General features: G+C 43.1%; 2 protein-coding genes and 1 pseudogene across 2 annotated transcripts in view; all 3 read right to left on the bottom strand.

Moving 5' to 3' along the window:
* Mgat4d (MGAT4 family member D) overlaps nucleotides 1-23654 on the bottom strand; it is a 41328-nt gene that overhangs the window by 7589 nt on the left and 10085 nt on the right. Inside the window, exons 2-7 of the mRNA XM_052166433.1 lie at nucleotides 13252-13401; nucleotides 12149-12286; nucleotides 9734-9867; nucleotides 7845-7891; nucleotides 5719-5823; nucleotides 1882-1957 (exon numbers count right to left, since the gene is read on the bottom strand). Of these exons, the coding sequence (XP_052022393.1) occupies nucleotides 1882-1957; nucleotides 5719-5823; nucleotides 7845-7891; nucleotides 9734-9867; nucleotides 12149-12286; nucleotides 13252-13401 (650 nt within the window). The remainder of the gene's footprint in view (nucleotides 1-1881; nucleotides 1958-5718; nucleotides 5824-7844; nucleotides 7892-9733; nucleotides 9868-12148; nucleotides 12287-13251; nucleotides 13402-23654) is intronic.
* On the bottom strand, nucleotides 14318-15022 carry LOC127672078 (cofilin-1-like; annotated as a pseudogene).
* LOC127671979 (ubiquitin-like) lies at nucleotides 15849-16307 on the bottom strand. Its single transcript, XM_052167118.1, has one exon. It carries the CDS (start codon nucleotides 16284-16286, stop codon nucleotides 15864-15866), a length of 423 nt encoding a protein of 140 aa, XP_052023078.1. The 5' UTR covers nucleotides 16287-16307; the 3' UTR covers nucleotides 15849-15863.

Genomic DNA, 23654 nt, shown 5'->3' on the forward strand with positions numbered 1-23654 from the left:
GCTGACTTGTTCTAGTGGTCCTGGACTCTGGGGAGTCCAGGATGTGTGTGCTAGGCTTGATATCTGAGGGTGCCCAGTCATCATGGAGATGTTTACTGTGTTCTCTGACAGAGTGAAGAGGCCTTCTGTATGTAACCATTAATCCCAGTCCCTAGGACTCTGTCCTCAGGACTAAGATAAACCCCAAAGTTCTTGGTACCACACATCTAAGGACTAGAACTTCACCATGGTAACTTAGAGCAGAAGCACAAACATCAAGAGGATGACAAACAGACTTGCTCTGTGCCTGGGACAATATTGCAGCAATTCTGTCTGTAGCTACCATGAGATAATGCTGCAGCATTTCTGTCTGTAGCTACCATGGTCCTTGATTGAGAGAGCGAAGGAAGGAGCTCACACCTGGATGGTCAGAAGGATGATGCTGGGATTCTTAAAAGGAGGCTTCCCCAGGAAAGGGGAGAGTGTGAAAACTGTCATTCTTGATTTTATATACATTACATGAGATCCTTAAACTAAGCAGTGTCCTGCATCAGGAGGGCGCAAAACAGAACTGTTGTTCCAGAATGGAAGGAACTCAGGCCGTACCTGATGTTCCTTTACTTCATTATTGGCTGTGGAGCAGAAGGATTTGTTTTCCTTACAGTCTTAGGGAAGAGCTGGCTTTTTGGCCTTTCTCTAGCTTTTTCCTGGACCTCCATTTGATAATTCTGAAAACATTGCAAATGTGGGCATTTCTTTGTAGTGAGGTACATGCTTATTATGGGAGCCGTGTCACTGTTGTTTGGCAATTGGAAGTGACGGGAAGGAAATGCACACCCAGATGGACTCATTTCTGCATTGCACAAAGGTAGCGTAGAACTGTGCCACTCACAAACTGGGAGGAAGGGTGTGGTTGTCACATGGATAGCTCCACAACAAGACCTGTAATAATGGCTTCTGTGCTTGAGCCCGTGGCTTCAGACAGGGACACAGGACCTCTAATTCCTCTCAGTAGCTTTGATTTTCTTTTCAGCTTGTGCCCTTTAACTTTAATTCTCTGTTACAATAAACACAGCCTGGAGATGAATGTTTACTCCATCTTAAGCCTCCTTTGGACATGTTGACTTTATAAATGTGTCCTGCTGAAGAATCCTCTGGGTATATGCCCAGGAGTGGTATAACAGGGTCCTCAGGAAGTGTCATGCCCAGTTTTCTGAGGAACCGCCAGACTGATTTCCAAAGTGGTTGCATGCAATAAGGACACATGCTCCACTATGTTCATAGCAGCCCTATTTGTAGTAGCCAGAAGCTGGAAAGAACCTAGGTGTCCCTCAGCGGAGGAATGGATACAAAAAATGTGGTGTATTTATACACTGGAGTACTATTCAGCCATTAGAAACAATGAATTCATGAAATTCGTAGACAAATGGATGGAGTTGGAGAACATCATACTAAGTGAGGTAACCCAGTCTCAAAAGATCAGTCATGGTATGCACTCACTGATAAGCGGATATTAGCCTAGAAACTTGGAATACCCAAGACATAATCCACAAATTAGATAATGTCCAAAAAGAATGGAGGAGTGGCCCCTGGTTCTGGAAAGACTCAGTGCAAGAGTATGGGGGAATTCCAGAACAGGGAAGTGGGAAGGGGTGGATGAAGGAACAGGGGGAGGGAAGAGGGCTTATGGGACTTGTAGGGAGTGGGGACCCAGAAAAGGGGAAATCATTTGAAATGTAAATAAAAATATATCAACTAAAAAAAAGGAAAAAAACTAAAAAAAAATGTGTCCTGTTTTCTTGGCTATGGTCTAAGGCAGAGCAACTCAGGGCGAGAGTGAGCAATGGAGGGAAGGACCGAGAGGGAACTTTTGTTTGAAGCGCATGCATATCAAGTTTTCACCTGTAAATAATACGTGGCCTTGGGCTGCGCGTACAGCATCAGAATGCAAAAATCCAACACTTGTTTTATATGCCAGCTAAAAATAGACAATAAGATCAGTTAATGTTCATCATAGCAGGTCAATGTACAGGCATATTTCAGCAATTAAATAGCTTGCATTTTCTGATAGGACAGTACAAAAAGTAAATATATCTATATTAAAATTATACTAAGGAGCTTTTCCTTCTCATTGAGTGGGCAGTGCCTGCCTCTGCTAAACTAGGACAAGTACAGACTATGTATGTTGCATTTTAGCTAAATTTTTACTTAAGTAATAAGGTTACTATCTTCTAGGAGCCCACCCCTGGCAGTTCACAGGGTCCCCCTAGAGGAGATAAACAGATCAGCTCTGACCAACTAGCGATCTGGATCTAGTTGCTTCTTTATTTGTACAGGATTCACAGAACAAAGACAGATTAATGATTATCCAAGAAGTACAGATTACAGCATTTTGTCTCCGGACATATGTTTGCTTTTTCATTATGTGTCCAGGTTTACAAGTTCAGTCCCAATTAGAAAGTACATACAGGGACTGAAGAGATGACTCAGCGGTTAAGAGCACTGACTGCTCTTCTGAAGGTCCCGAGTTCAAATCCCAGCAACCACATGGTGGCTCACAGCAACCTATAATGAGATCTGATGCCCTCTTCTGGAGTGTCTGAAGACAGCGACAGTGTACTTACATATGTAAATAAAAAAATCTTGAAAAAAAAAAAAGAAAGTACATATAGAACAGATTTTATTTTTATTATCCAGAATGTCTGCGCTAATGCAAATACGACAGCCTACTTTTAAGCTGTCAGTATTTGCAGTTTTAAAGTGCTCCAGACAAATAGAAAATATCTGAACTGGTCTTTTATGAAAAACAAATACTAATACCTAATTGCTTTTTTTTAAATATCGTTTCATTATCTACACTATTCAGTAGGAAAACTTATTTTAGTCTATCGATTTTTTGAACTGAGTTCTATGTCTCCACAGATTTACCCTTTGATATCCTCTATCTTTAAACTACATCTTAAGAGAGCTTTGAGCATATTGTGAAAAGAGGCCTTGAATCTGTGAACAAGTATCCTGGCCAGCTGCAACTTGTCAACAATTTCCAAGTTTACCCTGTTCCAGTTATACTGTTTGAGTTCACTTAGGGGTGATTCCTGGAGTCCTGACCTCATGTAGAAGTTCCTAGCTCTGCAGTTATCTGTGCTTATCATGATCTCCAGGGTGTAAAGAAGACTTCCAAATTAGGCCAGATAACTTATTTCCCTAAAGGCAGAAGGGACAGTAAGTTTGGGACATTCCTAAAAAGATCCAGGCATAATTTTCTCAGGAAAAGACACAAAATGAATCATAATGCAGAAACTTCCCACGAACGCAGCACATGGAGACCAAAACCCAGAAGAGAGAGACAGAAGGCCAGCGAGCACAGCGTTCGTTCGGCTCAGCTCTGCGGAAGCTGTGTCAAAGAGCTGTGCTGGCCTTGCGACTGTCTGCCAGTTCTAGACCATGTGGCTGTGCCAACTGTTTATGCTGGTCTGTTTATTGTCAGCTTGACGAAAACTGAACTCACTTAGAAGGAGGGGCTCTCAGCTGACATTGTCTCCGTCAGACTGGCCTATAGGCCACGGTAGGTGCATTTTCTTGGTTAATGATTGGTGCTGCGGGACCCAGTCCACTGTGGGCGGTGCCATCCCTGGGCCAGTGGTTCTAGGCTGAGCAAGCCAGGAAGCAGTATTTCTCCACTGGCTACTGCTTCAAACGCCGGCTCTGAGTTCCTGCTTTGGCTTCCTTCAGTGATGGTCTGTGATGTGGAACTTTATGCTAAATTAATCCTCCCCCCCCCCAGACTGCTTTTGGTTAATGCTTTATCACAACAACAAACAGCAAACTAAATGTCCTTTCTTGATCACATGAAAGTATACAGAAATCTTATTGTGATTTATCAGCAAACAGGGCATTAGGCCAAGTCCTGGAGATACACAGAATAGGACACCGGCCAGTTCTTTTCCTGGGGCCTCACAGATTATTAGGAGATTGCAAACAGAATTGGGAAAGTTAGAGCAATTAGATTAAGCGTTGGGTAAAGATGTCAACAATGTACAAAAGATCATTGTACAACAAGATGGAAAGAGTGGAGCAGAAAGGACCTGGGTACCACATGTAGCTGCAATGTGGGGGAGCTATCCACCTCAGCTGCCCAGGACTGCAGTGTGGGAGGAGCTAGCCACCTCAGCTGCCCAGGCCTGAGGTGTGGGGGAGCTATCCACCCCAGCTGCCCAGGCCTGAGGTGTGGGGGAGCTATCCACCTCAGCTGCCCAGGCCTGAGGTGTGGGGGAGCTATCCATTTCAGCTGCCCAGGCCTGAGGTGTGGGGGAGCTATCCACCTCAGCTGCCCAGGCCTGAGGTGTGGGGGAGCAATCCACCTCAGCTGCCCAGGCCTGAGATGTGGGAGAGCTATCCACCTCAGCTGCCCAGGCCTGAGGTGTGGGGGAGCTATCCACCTCAGCTGCCTAGGCCTGCAGTGTGGGGGAGCTATCCACCTCAGCTGCCCAGGACTGAGGTGTGGGGGAGCTATCCACCTCAGCTGCCCAGGCCTGCAGTGTGGGGGAAGCTATCCACCTCAGCTGCCCAGGCCTGCAGTGTGGGGGAAGCTATCCACCTCAGCTGCCCAGGCCTGAGGTGTTGGGGGAGCTATCCACCTCAGCTACAGAGCAGAGATTGCTGGGGCTGGGCTAGGGGTCTCGGAGACCAACCACAGTAGGAAGGGTGTCTATAACGTAAAGAAGCTTTGGACTTGATCTCATGTTAAATACAGAGTCTTCTGACCATTCAGAGTGAATCTGAGAGAAGGCAGACTGATCAGAAGTCTGAGCCAGAGCAGGCCTGGGCCAACCCAGGGCAGTGGCAAGGGGCTGGGAATTATGGTGCAGAATTTCAAGGCAGCGGACTGAGGAAGAAAAGATGGAGGAATGTAAAAGTCTAGGAAACTTCCAGAACAGAGAGTAGGCCACTTACTTAAGGACAAACAAAACCCTAATGTAATTTGAGATTTAAACACACCACAAATGATATAATATGAGCACATAAAAGGTTCTCAGGTGAGAAATTTCTGACAAATCTTACTATTTATTATTATTGCTGTTGTTGTTGTTGTTATTTTAGAAAGCAACTGAATAAATTTCCCACAATACCACATTTATTACCACAAATATATAAATATTTGACTGCATTTAAAGGTTTCAACTTTTTAACATTCTTTCATAAATACTGTCAGGTTTTATTCCCGCAGTTTCCAAATGACCTGGTTTGTCTACTAAACATATGCATCTATAGTATTTCACTGACTGCACTGGCAAGGTTGAGGAAATCAAGGGGAAAAGGACAAGTTACTCATCTAAAATGACTAATATATAGAAGAGCTTGGAGAAACTTCTAGGAACAACAAATTCCAAACCCAGGCCTCCCCACCACCTCGACTGTGTTGTTCATTGTTGTCTGTGATCGGGAGAGAAACATCGTCAGCAATGTGCTGGCAGGGTTTACTGGCTAATTCCGAATGGGGAGGGAGTGTGGGGCTCCTCATGGATCTTTCGCTCGTTTTCATGGGATGTTACCATGGCTAATTTCATGCTTCCAATGAATGTCATTGAACTGGACTCAGCTTGGGACTTGCAGCCACCCGTGCCAGTCGGTAGAATCTGGCTCCCCATGTGCCCAGGCTACAGTTTCGTCATCTCCCAGAGGCCTGTTCCAGGACACCCTCTGGATGGTCTCTCTTTCAGATCCCGTCCTTTGACCTACCTTTTTGAGTCCTTCACTGCTTTCTTGTCCAGTAATGTTTGAGGATAAAAAAGGGTGGGTATTGAAATGACCTCCAAGACTCCAGACTGCACTTGCTTTCGGAATCTGTAAATAGAAATAAAGGAGGGCTGTGTGTGCATGTGTGTGTTTATATAGTGTTGTTATATAACAATAAAGTTATATAACATTGGTGCTTAAAAATTATTGGGCAGTTCTAAATTTATGATCACTTCATATATAAAGCACTTTTTCCTGACCCTAGGAGAAGGGAACAAAACACTTCAGTTAAACTGTATGAAACTAAACATGGATTGGCAACTTACACATTTACATTAACTGATATATGGTAGCTGAGAGACAATTACTTAGAAAGCAATTGGCGTTTGAGATTGAATCCAGGGCTGCCAACAAAACACACCCCAAGTTATTACTCCACTTTTAAAATCACCTACTCTATGTTGATCTGACATGATTGATTTGAGCTGGGGAGATAGTTCATGAGGTAAAACTGCCTGCTGTGCGTGCATGAGGACTCGAGCTTGGGTCCCCGCATCCAATGTAGGATTCTCTCTATAGTTGCAGAGATAACGTAAGGGGGCCTCACAGATGGCTCGGCTGGGAAAAGAAGGGGCAGAGAGTGATGAGGCAGGACACTTGAAACCCTCCCCTGGCCTCCACGTTACAGGTGTGGTTACAGCCCTGCACACTTGTATGCACCAGGTACAAACACACCACCCTCATCCGCATACACATTCATCCTCACAAAATCAAATCATTGACTTGTCGCATTGTCACAATTTAAAAATGATTATTCAGAGTGCCCTGGGTTAAAGTCAGCACTGGCTTCGTGAGCAGTCGCCTCTCAACCACCTCACTCCTTTCTTACGGTTTTGGTTGTGAGCCTTGTCTGAACAGCTCAGCTGTCTCTCCAGCCCTCACATAACTTTCCCTTAGTCTTCATTTTCAGTCATAAAATATAGCAATTTCTGAAGCCACTGATTTTTATATGTGTATATATTCAGCTATTCATGCTCCTATGTGTGTGTGTGTAGAAGCCTGGGATTAGTTTAGTAGTTTGGGCTCTTTTGTTTGTTTGTTTGTTTTTTGGTTTTTTTGGATTTGGTTTTTTCTAGACAGGGTTTCTCTGTGTAGCCCTGGCTGTCCTGGAACTCACTTTGTAGACCAGGCTGGCCTCGGACTCAGAAATCTGCCTGCCTCTGCCTCTGCCTCAGAGTGCTGGGATTACAGGCGTGCGCCACCACGCCCCGGCTCTCCCATTTAATCTCGAGAGCTCATCCACTCAGCCTGAGAGTCAGCTTGCTCAGGGATTCCAGCTCTGCCTCCCATGCGCCGGATCACAGAAGGGCCAGGCCATCTGTTCTGTTTTGTTTTGTTTTTTTATGTGGGATTTGAACTCTGGTGGTCCGGCTTACAAGACACTTGGGTGTTCCGTTTTGTTCTGTTTTTACCAGCTGAGCCATCTCTGTAGCTATAGCAAATCCCAAGCGTCCTTATACACTGGATACTTTTTCTCTCACTTGTGAAGTCTCCCCTTACACTTTTTTTTTCCTTATCCACTTCAACTACTAAGTAGGGTAAACCAAAACATAATACATTGTTGCTGGACACACTCCTGTTAGCTGGCCTCAGCTCGGTCCTGAAGCTTCTGGCCCTGGTCAAAAGGCAATTGCAAATTTTGCAGCTTGGTTCAGAATCTCCCCATGGCCTACCAAACCTCTCTACTTAACCTGAGATATCTATGCTCCCTAATACACCTAAGTCCAAAGGCCTTTCACATCGCCCTTTGGACCCCGAGCCTTCTCGGTGGATTCTAAACCAGGCTCTCTGATCTCATCTGCCCCAGGACATCTTTTTCCTTTAGATCAGCTCATCTCTGCCTTCTCCCTAGCTGCAGATGGAGTCAGATACAGCAAGAAGATGTGAATTCTAATAAGCAGTCTGCAGACTTCCTGGGCTATACTTGATCCCAGATTAGAAAAGGTCACAGGCTCATCTCTACGCCTCAGAGTCACTAAAGAGAATAAGACTAAATAAATAATACAATTGGACAGGAAAAAGCAGAACATAAGAGTGGCCCATATTGAAATTTATCACAAGGTACTTACTTGGTTTTAACCATGCGAACAACAGATTTTAAATAACTTTCATCAGTCTACAAAGAAGAAGAGAAGTTACTGAAACTCAGGGTGCCTCGTGGTTTTATTAATGTAGCTCCATGGGATTTATGTGCAAAATGTCACCATGGCTTAATACACATTTATTTTAAAAACTTACTTGTGTACAGAGAATACTGCATACTTTTCCATGTGTCCAAGTAGGGGCGTTACTACATTAATCACACTTAAATTATACTGCCAAGCACACACATCTGAAATGAAACCCGTCAGAGTAACTATGTGCCCGGCACCTGTTCTGAGCCAAGCGTTGTCCTGAGAACAGCCACGGGACGCACATTAGCTACAATCAGCCTCAAAAGCCCTGTGGTGTAAAGAACAGGACCACTCTGATCTTATAGATGGAGCGGGCACCGGAAATCTCCTGTGGTGGCAGGAAGCAGAGCAGCCGTTATTCGGAGGATGACCACACAGGTAGGTCTGTGTTCGTGACTAGCTCTGTGTCCCCATACTGCCACTGTGTTCAGACTTAAGAGATACTAAGGGCCAGTTCCCAGAAACTGAATTTCAGAATGTGTTACATGTTGTCAACTCCTCCTCCCCCAGTCTATGGCACTAACACTTTATAATTTTTTAAACTATAATTCTTTGTAGTTTTATTCAATTTTCAAAAGGGAAGAGTGCTTACCATTCTGGGTTGGGGAGAGGGCTGACCGGGGTCTATACCAGGTCTCTGTATATATTTAATGTTCCTCTGGAGTCCCGAGTGTGTGAACTTGTGGGGCTAAGATTCTGGTGACTTCTTTTTTCCTTCTCTTGGTTTGTCTTGTCCAAATTTGATGTGATACATTTTGTTTTATCCTATCGTGTTTTACTTTCTTATGTGTATATTAAAATGGATGGATGGAAACCTAGCCTCTAGGCTAAAGATCAACACCTGAACTGTCACTGACAGCGGCTAGGAGAGGGAAAATCAGTTTTCTTCAGTTGAGTGACACTGGGTACAACAACCACTCCAGGACAGGCCACATGTCCAGGAGGAGTAGTTGACCAATGTATAATGGGCTACAAAGGTTTTGTGTATGTGGGTGTGCACATATATATGTATGTATGTGTGTGAGTGTGTATGCATGTGTGTATGTGTACATGTGTGTGTGGTTGAGGGGTGGTGATGATGATAGTGTTCAATTTTAATTTTTTTCAGTCCTTGGGGGTTTGTTGTATTGCATTTCTGTTTGTTTGGGGAGAAAAACTTAAAGTAGGGTCAGTAGGGCAGGGGAAAGGATCTGGAAGGAAAGAATTTCATCAAAATATATTTAAATTTAAAAATGTTTTATGTAACAAATTAAAAAAGAGACAGGTGCTTTAAAAATACATAATGCCAGGCTAATGAGATACTTTACAGAGATGTTGGGCAGGTTGTAAATAATGTCTAGAAGTCTCTGCAGCCCCGCAGGCCTAGGAGCCTTCAGTCAGTGCTATTCACTAGTACTTAGTGATTCATGTAGCGACCTTTTATTGAGCTTGGCAGACTTTATCAGTAATGGTTTTAGTAGTCTATTTGAAATGATTCGTTACAATTAAATTAATTGATTTTATAATTAAATTTAACGATTTTTGTATCATACCAAATGTAGCCATCCTATGTTAAATGCAATTCAGTTTTAACAATCTTAACGGCTTTCCCATAAGATTCATGTTTACATATATAGCTCTCAGAACCAAACAAGTATTAAATATTTTAACCTAGACTCTCTTAAGGGTATATTTGGATTGTTTCTTTTAAGTGAAGAAACAGTTTTCCTAATGGAATCGCGGCTGCTGTTGAGGGGATTTTGGAGGTTACGGAGGGATGAGGGAGCACTGTTTCCCATACGTACATCAGCGACAGAGAGGATCACCACAGAGTCCTCCTCTTCTTCGGGAGTCATTCTGGAGAGAACAGAAGTCAGCGTTTGCTTCAGGTAGGTGTGGTTCCCTCTGTTAATGGTGGTGATTCCCAGTGCAAAAGAAACTGCAGACGGGGCACAGATGTGGAACAAGCCGTGTTTACCATCAGCTCACACTCACCCCTGCGCCTGAGTCGGTCTCGTCCTTGTCGAGAAGAGCTATGCTACAAAAACACTGCACAGTGTTACTTCATGCCTGGCTTTCATCTCCTGTCATTTTCAGTGGGTTGTGAATAAGTGCACTAAACTCCAAAATGTTCTTGTGTTTTGTTGTAGAGACAGTAACATGAAACCTTTTCCATGTGTTAATACAGCTTTTACCTATCTAACTCGGCACACATTGCCCCACAAGGGCTGGCTCACCTGAAAAGATACCATGAAATATGGTCTTTGTGGAAAATGTAGAAAGTCACTTCAGGCTCCACGTGATCTAGACAGAAGCTAAGCCTCTGTGGGCAGCCTTGGTCACTCTGGTGTCTAAGTGCCACACCAGCCTTCTGAGCTCTGGTTTCTCCACCATTTATATTGGTTTATACTTAGTTTAGGCTATCTTTATCCTTCAGCCTAATATCTTGTAGTTTCTATGTAATTTTTCCTGTTGTCTTTCAACTTCTCCTGTAAACTATTGTTTTCATACACACACACACACACACACACACACACACACACACACACACACACATTACACTGTTCTGATAGTTAGAGCTATTTACAATGTGAGCCCTTTGTTCTGTCTCAGCGCGTTCGTGGGCAGGGTAAGACAGGGTGGACAGTAATTGGCTTCACCACCCTGGGCTCTGGGAACTAAGCAGAGCAACAGAAACAAGAGTTTGGGTTGGGGACACAGTAGGAATTTAGTAGATGCCAAACGGAGTCCCATGGCGCCACCACCTCACACCGCAGGCTTGGGCGACCTGTCAGATGCATGTGATTCAAGCTTAGTCCCAAGGAGCTGTCTCATCCCGGGACTGGCAAACCTCTTCTGTCAGACAGTTCAGACTTTTGGCTCTCGTGCCATGCTGTTTCTGTCACAGCTACCCTGCTCTGCCACTGTAGCGCAAGGACAGATACACGTGAACATGGACCTATTCCAGCAAAGCCCTGTGTAGGGTCAGGAAGCCTCAGAGGCCGACCCCGGGCTGCCCACTCACTGGACAAACAGGATTTGGGGAAGGCCAGACTTCTGAGAGCTGGCCCAGTGCCTCTGCTTCTAATTGCAGCGCTGTGTTTTGTACTATTATGAGAAGCCTCAACTCACGCTTCGAGGCTTAGCTCAAACGCCCCCTTTTCTACATGGAATAGAAGATACATGGCTCTAACCCCAGGGCTCAGGGGCAGAAGCAAAAACATTGTGAGTTCAAGGTCAGCCTGGGTTACATAGTGAGACCCTGTCTAAAAAAAGAAAAGACCAAAATTATAAACAAATAAATAAATAACCCTAACCTTCCTGCCTACTACAAAAAATTGCTAATGTTGGTCACAAGGAAAAATGTGGAAAAAGATTTGCCACACACTTAGCAGATGCTCCACGTGTACTGGACATATGGCAATTAATTTTCTAAGCATTTGTAGTGAAATTGGACTTGAATTCAAGCCACTAAATGGATTATTTTCTCCAAAAGACATTTTCTCCAAAATTTACACCTGATGCCTGGAAGTCTGCATAGCAGCATCTTACAACTTCAAACTTAAAAGCTAGACCATGAAATCTAGAGGGATTTCTTGGAGGAAGTGAAAGGTGGGAGCCAGTGAGATGTGGGGTGGGGTGGGCATGAACAGGGGAAGGTAGTGAGAGAACACATATGACCAGAGGGAAATGATGAATACATGTATGCATAAGTGGCACACACAGGATAACACATACATACACACACATACAGGATGACACACACATGCACACACACAAATGACACACACACGATGACACACATACATGATAACATATACACACAATGATATATATATACATGATGACACACATATACAATGACACACACAATGACACACACATGATGACACACACATAAGTACACAATGACATAAATACAATGACACACGATGTCACATACATGATACACATATACAATGACACACACGAAGATGCAAATACACAATGACAAACATACACATACACATGCATGCACAATGATACACACACGATGACATACATACACACACACAATAACAAACATACACAATAACACACAATGACACATAAACACACAATGACACACATACATCTTACAATGAAGTCCATCATTAGGTATGCTAACTGAAAATTTAAGATCTGGATCCCCCTGAGGATCAAAATACTTGAATTCAGTTTTACAGGCTAACTCTGCTCACCGCCTGCTCTCCCTTTGCTGGTGGCTATCTCTGGGTAAAGCTCCCCTGCTGTCCTTAGATGAGGAAGGAAGAACTTCAAGACTTCAAACTGGTTAGGAAGTGCTTCATCCTGATCGCGTATGTTCACCTTCTTCTCAACTGGAAGAGACAAAAGGAGAAGTGCTGAGTTCCTAGCAATGCTGTCTCTCCGGCAGAGGCGCAATCTTTTCATTTTAAAAGCTGTTATTTGTACAGAGGCAGATGCTAGCAACCAACTATTGGACTGGGCATGGGGTCCCAATGATTTCGGCCACCCAGATGCCCCAAGACTCCCAGGGACTGAACCATCAACCAAGGGGCACACATGGTCCCAGCCAAAAGTATGGCAGAGGAAGGCCTCCTCAGGTGGGTGCTGGGAACAGAACTCTGGTTCTCTGGGAGGATAAGAGGCACTCTGAACTACTGAGCCATCTCTCCAGCCTGATACAACTTTAAAGAAAAGTATAAATCCATCCACAGGAAATATATGCAAATTATTGTTGTAATTCTTTACGGTGTAGCTCAATGGTTATTGATGAGCTGATGCCTAGCACTGTGAGCTGTATCAGAAGCCAGCAGAACTGCCAGACCCAGACGGAGGAGCATGGGTAAAAAGAGCTGTGGCTGACACCCTGTTACTTTGATTGGCTTTCCCTTCATTAAAATGTGTAACTTCTTAAAATTCCAGCAACCAGCAACTCAGTTCACACCATCCCTAAGCAATCCCTTCTACAGTTTTGCAAACGGTAAGCCAAGTGGGGACCCATACTAAAGGTGCCAGTGCCAAGGAGACAGTGATGGAGAAGACGGTGGGGAGGGGACAGGATGGACAGGAGGGATGCAAGGGATGACCATGCATGGGGGTAGAACTGGAGAAGGGATGGGGAAATCAGCATCATGGCAGAGACAGGGAAAGTGTGTCATCCATGGGTCTGGCCTGAGTTCTGCACGTCTTGAAATGAAACAGGCAGTGTTGGTTGGATTGTTTACTGGGGGAAAGTAGCCTATAGTCAGACACACTAAGTCTAAAGCTCCAAGTTTATGTAAAACGGATGACCATTCACAAAGACAAAAGCAGCACGCACGGACTTTTCCTGATGATTTTGTTGTGTGGGCAACTTTATGTTTCATTTGACGCAAGACTTTTTGGCGGTTATTTTCACTTTTGCTTTTTAAACGTAGCATAATTTCCTTAAACTCCAAAACGTGGTTTCTGCAGTTAATTAGTTGATTATCTGCAAAGGAAACAGAAATATATAGTTTATGCATGTAGCAAGTAAAATGAAGTTTTCGGATAACAGATGTGCCGTGTACAGCACTAAATGTGGGGTTTACAAACACGGCACTGTGTATGACATTGTATACATTCACCATTATATATAGGTTTGTACATATACGGCACTTTTTTTTCAATAACATGCTGTCACCCAAAACCTAAAGTCCAGCCTGCCCTCCTCTAAGTTGCTTTTGGCCAGAGTGCTTTATCATAGCTATAGCATCAAACTAGGTCAGAACCGTGAAGCTGAGGCCTCCATATAATGGTTTTTTTTATTTTCTTTGATCATTTCTAATCATCAGGTACAGATTTGGGGAAAGAGACAGATGGGTGTCTTCAGGACGGGAGAGTCAACATGCACAAGCCTGTGCTCTTTCTAGACCTTGCACTTAGAAACAGGGGCTGGACCAAGAACTTCCCTTCCTCTTTCCATCTGTTCCTCTGGGCTACTGTGGTGGGTCGCCAGCAGAAGACAGTATCCTGGAGTAAGAGAGGATGGGTTCCAGAGGCATTCAGAGCCACCAGTAAAGCAAGAGAAGAGGTTTTCATGGGAACCCATTATCTTTATATCCACAGTTAATTGGCCTTTTACTGTTTGCTTTCTTTTTAAATTGAAGGTCCCTTCCTGGTCTTACATCCATTGAGTGGCCAAGATCCAGGCAAGAGGAGGGCAACCAGCTGGTGCAGGGATGGTCATTTCCACATTTCATTTCCACACAGAACTAAACAGACAAGCACAGTCTCACTACCGTGGTGAGAAGTTGGTAGCATTGGACGGGGAGGAATGAGGAGTAGGTTGTTGTTACAATAATAATACAGGTTCCCCCAGACTGGGTGCCCGGAACAGAACTCGGTCTCCTTCAACCCAAGAGGAATCAGAAGATCAAAAGCAGTTTGGGAAGCCCAGGACCGTCAGGGACGGAGGGAGAAAGGGTCCAGGGGGTGGGGTGGATGCCAGGCACTGGGGGTGAAGGGGTTGTCCTTCCCCTGCTGGGATCCTTTCCCCCATATCCGCTGCTCTGGTTGGAAAGAGGCAGCCTGTAACACCCAAGAGCAGGCCTGGAGCTGCTAGGCAGGGGGGCTGAAGGTGGCTCACACAGGCTTGGCCTCCAGGGACATGACGGCTGGCTGTTACCACCTAGTTTCTCTGCCAGGGCGCAGCAGTCCTTGACCTCCTCGTAGCGGTTAGCTTGTACTTCCTGCTTGATTCCTGTTAGATTCTTCTCGATGGCATCTGTGGAGCTGGCATCCATCAGCTTGCTCCTAAGGGCTGTGGTGCACTCTCGGGGGCCCAGAAGATGAACACCAGCTCCTCCCTCTTGCTCTCCTTGGTCTCATAGGTTGCATCGTAGAGGAAATAGCAGGAGTCCTTGTCTGGCAGAATCTTGACAAAAGTGGCGTCCATATCTCCTACCAGGATCTCCTTGTCCTCCTCAGGGTGATGTTCTTCTTGTCCTCACTGCCTTCTTGTGGTTCTTCACTTCTCTTGGTATTGAAGACTTGCGAATTTTCATGTCATTGAACACCTTGATGACACCATCAGAGACAGCCACACCAGAGGCCTTGTTTCCAGAAGCAAATGAGAGACAGAGACAGAGAGACAGAGAGACAGAGAGAGAGAGCTACAGAAGAGCTGAGCTGCTAGGATCCGACTTGGGAACCCATTATTACCCATAAGCCATCATTCTCCACACTTCTCCACACTAACATCCATATTTGACTTCTAAGTAGTTAAAGGAACCAGGATATGTCAGAGGTGAACGAGGAGCCGGGCAGCTTCCAACCGTAGCCACCTGTCAACACCTTTGGATGACCTACTAGGGAGTGATACGCAGCTGAAGAAATTCCTACAGGCACACGCAAGGGCAAATATTAACCGTGATGCTACTTATAAGAAACTATTCATCTTTACCAGGCAAGGCACAGTGTGCAGCCCTTTGAACCCAGCGCTGGTGGTAGAGGCAGGGGGATCTTTGTGAGGTGAATCCAAGCCAGCCTGGTCTTCACAATGAGCTCTGGGTCAGTCAAGGCTACTTGCTGAGGCCCTGTCTTCAACAGCCATCACTGAGTGCTTTATATCTTCCACTCTGTGACCCACTTGTGTGGTTACAGTGTGTGAGTGCCTGCTTAGCACAAAACACCGGGGAGATAATCCAGTGAGTGGCTTGCTATGTGGATTTCAGCGATAGAGAAAACAACACCTCCTTTTCTTTCTTTCTTTCTTTCTTTCTTTCTTTCTTTCTTTCTTTCTTTCTTTCTTTCTTTCTTTCTTTCTTTCTTCTTCTTCTTCTTCTTCTTCTTCTTCTTCTTCTTCTTCTTCTTCTTCTTCTTCTTCTTCTTCTTCTTCTTCTTCTTTTTGAGTTCCTGGTTTTTATTATCTCATACACAACTACTTCTCTTCTGGTTTGTTGAAGCAGTAAGTCAGACAACACTTGCCACAGTAATGCCCATGAAGACTCCAGTGCCACATTCATCAGAAGGACACTCACGACGGAGTCGGCTAATTTTGCCATTTTCATCCACCTTATAGTATTTTAGCACAGCCAACTTAACCTTCTTCCTCTTATGCTTATTCTTCTTGGGAGTAGTGTAAGACTTCTTCTTCCTTTTCTTAGCATCACCACGAAGTCTCAACACAAGATGAAGGGTAGACTCCTTTTGAATGTTGTAGTCAGACAAGGTACGGCCATCTTCCAGCTGCTTACCAGCAAAGATCAACCTCTGCTGACCAGGAGGAATTCCTTCCTTATCCTGGATCTTGGCCTTTACATTTTCTATAGTGTCCGAGGGTTCAACCTCGAGCGTGATGGTCTTCCCCGTAAGGGTCTTCACAAAAATCTGCATCGTGGCGGCGACTCTACCCACGATGGCGGATCTTCTTTCTTTCTTCTGAAGGTCAGCATGATGGCTCAGCAAGTAGGGAGAGTTCATTAGACTGTAAGTGCTAAGAACAAGACATTTGGGGTTCAAGTTTCCTGAATTCCTTATGTCTGAAACAGTAATTTCCCTCAGCTCTTAAACAGAAGGATGAATGAAACAAAAGGATTAATCAGCATTAAAAACTGAGCTTATCACCTTTCTTTTCTGAAATTTGAAAGATTTTTTCCATTTATTTATTTACTTATTCATTCATTCATTCATTCATTTTACATCCTGATCACAGAGTCCTTCCCTCTCACAGAGTCCCTCCCCCTTCCATTAGGGTCAATTGTGATTTACTAAAAAGGACTAGACTGCCCAGATAAGTCTCCAGTGTTCATGTCATGGATGTGGTCTGAGGTGTGGCCACTGTGTCCACCATATGTGATTAGGATTCCCTGGTTAACTGTCTGTGCAAAAACGAACCTTGTGTTGGAGTTGCCACATCTCAGGTGACACAACCCACCCAGTGCAGTCCCAGAACTCTGTTGACCAGGCTGACCTTGAGAACCTCTAACTCACAGAGATCTGCCTGTCTTTTCCTTCTGAGTACTCCAAATAAAGGCATCCACTACTGTGCCTGCTTAATGACTTCTATCTGTTAAAAACAAACAAGCAAAGGGAGCCACTAAAATAGAAAACACTCCAAGGAGCTGGCAGAGTGGCAGAAGGGCCCTTGCTGCCACACCTGATGACCTGAGTTCGATCCCTGGAACCTACCTGGCATAAGAAGGGCACTAAGTCCTGAAAGTTCCCCTCTGATTTCCATACCTGCACCGTGCCTCCCCAGTAAATAGATAAATAAATACAAAAGGTTAAATAAATGGCCCCAGGGCTGGGGCTATAGCTCAGTGGTAGATTCCCTGCCTAGAACAGTAAACTTAAAAAAATGTGAAAGGCTCCTGATAAGGTCCTAAGGCATCAGTGATTCTTACTTTTGTAACAGAGGGGTACAAATTGCTCTCAGATTCAAAAAAAGGGGGGCCACTCCTCCTTGTTCTGGAAAGACTCAGTGAAGCAGTATTCGGCAAAACCAGAACGGGGAAGTGGGAAGGGGTAGGTGGGAGGACAGGGTGAGAGAAGGGGGCTTATGGGACTTCGGGGAGTGGGGGGCTAGAAAAGGGGAAATCATTTGAAATGTAATTAAAAAATATATCGAATTAAAAAAAGGGGGGGGGGTAAAGCTAAGTGTGGGAACATACTGTCGGCACCCTGGAGGCTGAGGCAGGAGGACTGCGAGACTCAGGCTAGACTGAGCTGTCTAGCAAAACTGTCTCAAGCAGGAAAAAGAGAGGGATCCACATCTGTTTGTTTACATTGTCTGATAACCACACTTTGAAGGAGAAAATGAAATGGATGAGATTTAACATTTCGATGGATCCATTATATCCAGAAGAGATTTGAGGGATATTTTAACCAGTGGGATATCTATTATTTTCAGGGATGCCTCTGTCTCTCTGTCTCTGTCTCTGTGTCTCTGTCTATCTCTGTCTCTGTGTCTCTGTCTCTGTGTCTCTGTCTATCTCTGTCTGTCTGTCTGTCTCTGTGTGTGTGTGTGTGTGTGTGTGACATTTTTACCTCACAGTGTCACTATTCAGATACTGAAGATAAGTGGCCAGAGACACTTCCACACCCCAACAGACAAGCTTCGCTTGGCAGAGTCTACATGACTTCAAGCGCTAGGTATAAACTGGAACTACTTAAGGTTAAAGGACAAGTTGGGGTCTTGGTCTCACTGGCAGCAGGTCACACTTGAGGGCCATGGGGCTGCAGTGTCAGAAGAATGAGCCTCTGCCATCAGTTGTGAGCTTGTTGGGGAAGGTGTCTCTTAAGCCTTTCACCCCAGCCTCGCTGAGTTAGAAAGCACATTTTACTAAAGTCCTGGTAAGACAAGTCACAAGCGCCTGCCATAATTTTTTATTTATCATTACTGAGACTTAATGGCCTGGGTTGTACTGTTTGCTTCTTGATTGGTCCCTCCTCTCCATTTCGCTGTCAGTCTTTATGAACACTACTCGGACTAGAAGAGGCTCCCAGGGGGGTACAACCAGGAGCCCAGGGAACACAGGATCAGCAGAGCAGCTGGCCCAGTGTCCATCCAGGTTCCACCAGCACCCAGGAGCTGGGCAGCACCACAGTTGTCTGTGCACCAATCCTGCCAGAGGAGAACCGCTCTGCAAGGAGTGATTTGATTCCTGGCTTTGGAGGTGAGGTCACCATCTTCTCTCTAGGGACTGAGCAGGCGGGTACAGCCAGGAGTGCAGGGAACACAGGAGCAGCAGAGCAGCTGGCCCAGGGTCCTTCCAGGCTCCACCTACACCGGGGAGCTGGGCAGCACCACAGCACTCTGTGCCAGGGGAGAACCAGTCACCCAGGGGTGCTGAGACAGGCTTGCAGGCCTAGAGGAGGGAAAAGCACCAGCCAGAGACAGCAGGACCAACTAACACTGGAGATAATAAGATGGCGAAAGGCAAATGTAGGAACATTACCAACAGAAATCAAGGCAACATGGCACCATCTGAACCCAATTCTCCCATAACAGCAAGTCCTGGATACCCCAACACACTGGAAAAGCAAAATCTGGATTTAAAATCACAGCTCATGATGCTGATAGAGGGCTTCAAGAAGGACATAAATAACTCCCTTAAAGAACTATAGGAGAACACAAGTAAACAGGGAGAAGCCCCCCTTAAAGAATCACAGGAAAACACAACAAAACAAGTGAAGGAATTGAGCAAAACCACCCAGGATCTAAAGATGGAGGTAGAAACAATAAAGAAATCACAAAGGGAAACAACTCTGGACATAGAAAACCTAGGAAAGAAGTCAGGAGTCATGAATTCAAGCATCAACCACAGAATACAAGAGATAGAAGAGAGAATCTCAGATGCAGGAGATACCATAGAAAGCATTGAAGCAACGGTCAAAGAAAATGAAAAATGCAAAAATCTCCTAACCCCAAAACATCCAGGAAATCCAGGACAAAATGAGAAGACCAAACCTAATGATTATAGGTATAGAAGAGAGTGAAGATTTCCAACTTAAAGGGCCAGTAAATGTCTTCAACAAAATTATAGAAGAAAACTTGTATAACCTAAAGAAAGAGATGCCCATGAACATACAAGAAGCCTACAGAACTCCAAATAGTTTGGAGCAGAGAAAAAAATTCCTCCCATCATGTAATAATTAAAACACCAAATGCACTAAACAAAGAAAGAATATTAAAAGCAGTAAGGGGGAAAAGGTTAAGTAACATATAAAGACAGACCTATCAGAATTACACCAGACTTCTCGCCAGACACTGGACAGATTTCATACATACCCTAAGGGTACACAAATGCCAACCCAGGCTACTATACCCAGCAAAACTCTCAATTACCATAGATGGAAAAACCAAGGTATTCCATAACAAAACAAATGTACACAATATCTTTCCACAAATCCAGCCCTTCAAAAGATAATGAATGGAAAACACCAACAAAATGAGGGAAACTACACACGAGAAAAAGCAAGAAATTAATCTTCTTTTAACAAACCAAAAAGAGAGACACACAAACATAACTCCACCTCTAATAACAAAAATAAAAGCAACAGTCACTTCTCCTTAATATCTCTTAATATCAATGTGCTCAATTCTCCAATGAAAAGACATAGTCTAACAGACTGGACATATAAGCAGGATCCAACATTTTGCTGCACACAGGAAACTCACCTCAGGCACAATGACAGACACTACCTCAGAGTAAAAGGCTGGAAAACAATGTTCTGAGCATACGGTCCCAAGAAACCAGCTGAAGTAGCCATTCTAATGTCAAATAAAATCGACTTTCAATCTAAAGTAATCAAAAAAGATGAGGAAGGACACTTCATATTCATCAAAGGCAAAATCTACCAAGATGAACTCTCAATTCTGAATATATATGCTCCAAATACAAGGGCACCCACATTCATAAAAGAAACTTCACTAAATCTCAAAGAACACGTTGCACCCCACAAAATAATAGAGGGAGACTTCGACACCCCATTCTCATCAATGGATTAGGGAAACACAAACTAAGCAGCGAAACAGTGAAACTAACAGAAGTTATAAACCTAATGGATTTCACAGATATCTACAGAATTTTATCCTAAAACAAAAGAATATACCTTCTTCTCAGCACCTCACGGCACCTTCTCCAAATGCACGGTAAGCAACATAGAGGTCAAAACTAGCGCTAGTGAAAGTTGTGTCTATCGTTGTGAGTGCAGAAGGGATACGGTTTTTCAAGCGAACTGTGTTGACCCGGCACAGTGGCCGCTTGGGTTGAAAAGATAGGGAAATATGGGGAAGGAATTTGGTAGGCATTTGCCCAAAGCTCGTAAGAGCTGATTTCGGCGAAAAGAAGGGGGTTTTAAAAAATAGGCATATGTCCACAGCCTCTAAGAGCTGTTTAAAGAGGAAAATGGATACAATTGCTTAACTTTCTGTGTATCTTTCCGTGTTTGTCCCGGTGCATCGACTGTCTATGTGTATGTTTATGTCCTCTCTGTGTCTTTGTGTGAATGACTGTTTCATGTTAAAAAGAAAAATTGGTAAGGATTTCATCTGCTGGCAACCTCTTGAGCCAGCCACAGTTTGTGTGGGGATTGATTTAAAGCTGCGCCACAGCAGCACAGCTCACTCACCCAAGAGGCAAGCATGGCTGGGGAAAAAGTCGCTTTTAAAAGCCCAGAAGCCTCAAGATTTGGGAAGACCTTGGTTTGGCTTGTGAAATTCATGTAGTCGCTTTATACTTGTTTCTAATTGGTTTTAATGGTATAAGGCTTTACATTTCTTGACTAAAGAGTTATAAATTAATTGGGTATTATGTAAAAGGTATAGTGTTATTAAGAAAAGGTTAGTTTAAAACTGGTGATTCAGTGTTAGAGCCATCTTAACTAACTACACGTGGCCTAACGCCACTCATGCTTTGTTCTTGTTTATAATTGGATTTAAAGGTATATTTTGCATGTCTTGACTATAGAGTATTGGCTTAAGTCACTGGACATGATTTAAAAGGTATAATGTTATTAACAAAAGTTAGGTTAAAGCTGGTAGTTTAGGGTAGTCGCCATTTTTAAACAACACGTGGCATGACACAATCCAGGAAATACAGGCCTTTAAGACGCTCCTAAATTGGCATGGTGTTTCATGTGAATCTTGGCCTGGAGATTGGACTTAATGAAGATTAAGATTTAAAATATTGTCTCTTTAATAAGTTACACTGTCATACACTTGAACATAAGAACTGGCAGACAAACCTTGTGCTGTAAATATGTGTTTGCCATTGATTTTAAAGAAAATAGATTGTTTAAAATTGGGATTTGCTTCCAAAATTGCAATTGTGCTCTAATATTACAAGAAAACATTGAGTTACAATAAAAATCAGTGTGTCATTGGCTGCAGTTTTCAGTTTGCAGGCTCATAATTGTTAACATTTTGTAATTATGATAATTTTGAGAGTGATACAGCTATGGGTTTTAGAGGTCCATTGCCACTTTTCCACAAGTTTATAGGCTACAATGGTAAGAGCAAAATTTAACCCTCCAAGATTAAAAAGGATATCTCTGTGGAAATGTATTTGATATCAAGTAGGTTCCTTTGACCATGGAATTACAGGTTTCTTTTGTTTAATCCACAAAACGTCCTAGCAGGTTTGGGTCTGGTCTTAGATAAAAGGCTCAGATCTAGTCCTTGCCAAGGACTAAAGGTGGATCCTAGGGCAGATAAAAAAAAATGTGTTTTGTCTCTGTTTCAATACTAGAAGTTAAGATCTTAAAATTTTCAGTGTATAATGTTCATAAAATGTTTGTTACAGGCCCTTGCTCCTAACTATTGACTTTTAGAATTTTTAGGTAATTGGCTTTCAAAGGTTGTTAGGATATATTAATTGGCTTTATCTTATTTACCTCATTTTAAGCTTGCCACAGAAGGTCTTAAACCTCTGTTTTCAAGGTAGGAAACATTTGTTCCTTGCTTCAAGCAACAATCAAATTTATTACTAATGGTTGATCTATTACATGGCAAACATTTTTAGGCAAAATTAATAATTGTTATCCAAAAGATAATTTGTACTATCAGATCACATGTTTATTCCTTTAAGTTTCTCCCTGCTTCAACACAGATACCTGAATTGGGTGCTATAGCAGCTATTTTTAAGATGTTAAAAGTCAAGCTTTTAATAATAGTAGATATATATAGCTCATGGTTTATAATTGCTTAAAATTGGTCCATTTTTAATACTGCTAATTCTTAATTTCTACAGTTTATACAAATGTGATTCAAATTTCTAAGAACAAAAGATATGTTCTCTAAATGACTGTCCTTTAGGTATTTGAAATAATTTTATATTTTGTGCACATCAAATTGTAAAGATTTGTTCTTGATGTCCTCAATTTCTACCTCTACCACGTAATGGTGTTAATCCTAGAGGACTTAGTTATTACAGATAAATGATATTCATATTTCTAATTTAGAAGATTAAAAAATATGTGCATGTGACTAATGATTCATTTTTAGGCTGTCTAGTTGCAACTGCTCTAACAGAAAAAGCAACTAAAAATGCTATGTTTATTTTCTATAATTACATAGTTATTGCCTATGTTATGGGTTATACTTTGTGTTCCAACTTAAATTAATAAAACAATATCTTCTTGGAAGAAGGAAATCGTGTCCCTGTGCATATCATTTATATTATGCTTACATGTTTTTAAGAAAATTTTAAAATTTGGATGCCTAGAAACTCCTTGCTAAATATATATGACATCTTGTAATTAGGCATATTGATGTCTAGGTGAAATGAAGGAATTCACTTATTGACATATGCCATGATCCTGATTTAATATTGGGGAAGGCATGTCCCCTATGTTTTTTCCACAGAATGCTGCAGAAGATATGCTGACTGTGTGCTTGCTGAATGCCCAGACCATGGTAACATAAGAGCTATATTGGGTATATGTTCTTGACTTACCTCAATTGTCAAATGTCCCAGGTTAGATAAATTGCCTAGCTTCAAGCTTTTAGACTTTGTGGGACAGAACTTGGAGACTGTTAAGCTAGCTTAGGAAAAATTAATCTAAAGAAGAGTTAAAATGACTCTTCTCCTTACTGTGTTCAGCTGACTCAACCATAGACTGGTCTAGAAATAATTCCAATATTGAAGATTCCAATTTTGAAGATGGCTAACAATCTTCAGCCAGCTGTGTTAATTTAACATATAGTCTCCACTTTTCCTGAGAAGTAACAGCTTATTTCTTGATACACAAGGCTACCTC

This window comes from Apodemus sylvaticus, chromosome 21, assembly GCF_947179515.1.
Source record: "Apodemus sylvaticus chromosome 21, mApoSyl1.1, whole genome shotgun sequence".
In the NCBI taxonomy this organism is placed as follows: domain Eukaryota; kingdom Metazoa; phylum Chordata; class Mammalia; order Rodentia; family Muridae; genus Apodemus; species Apodemus sylvaticus.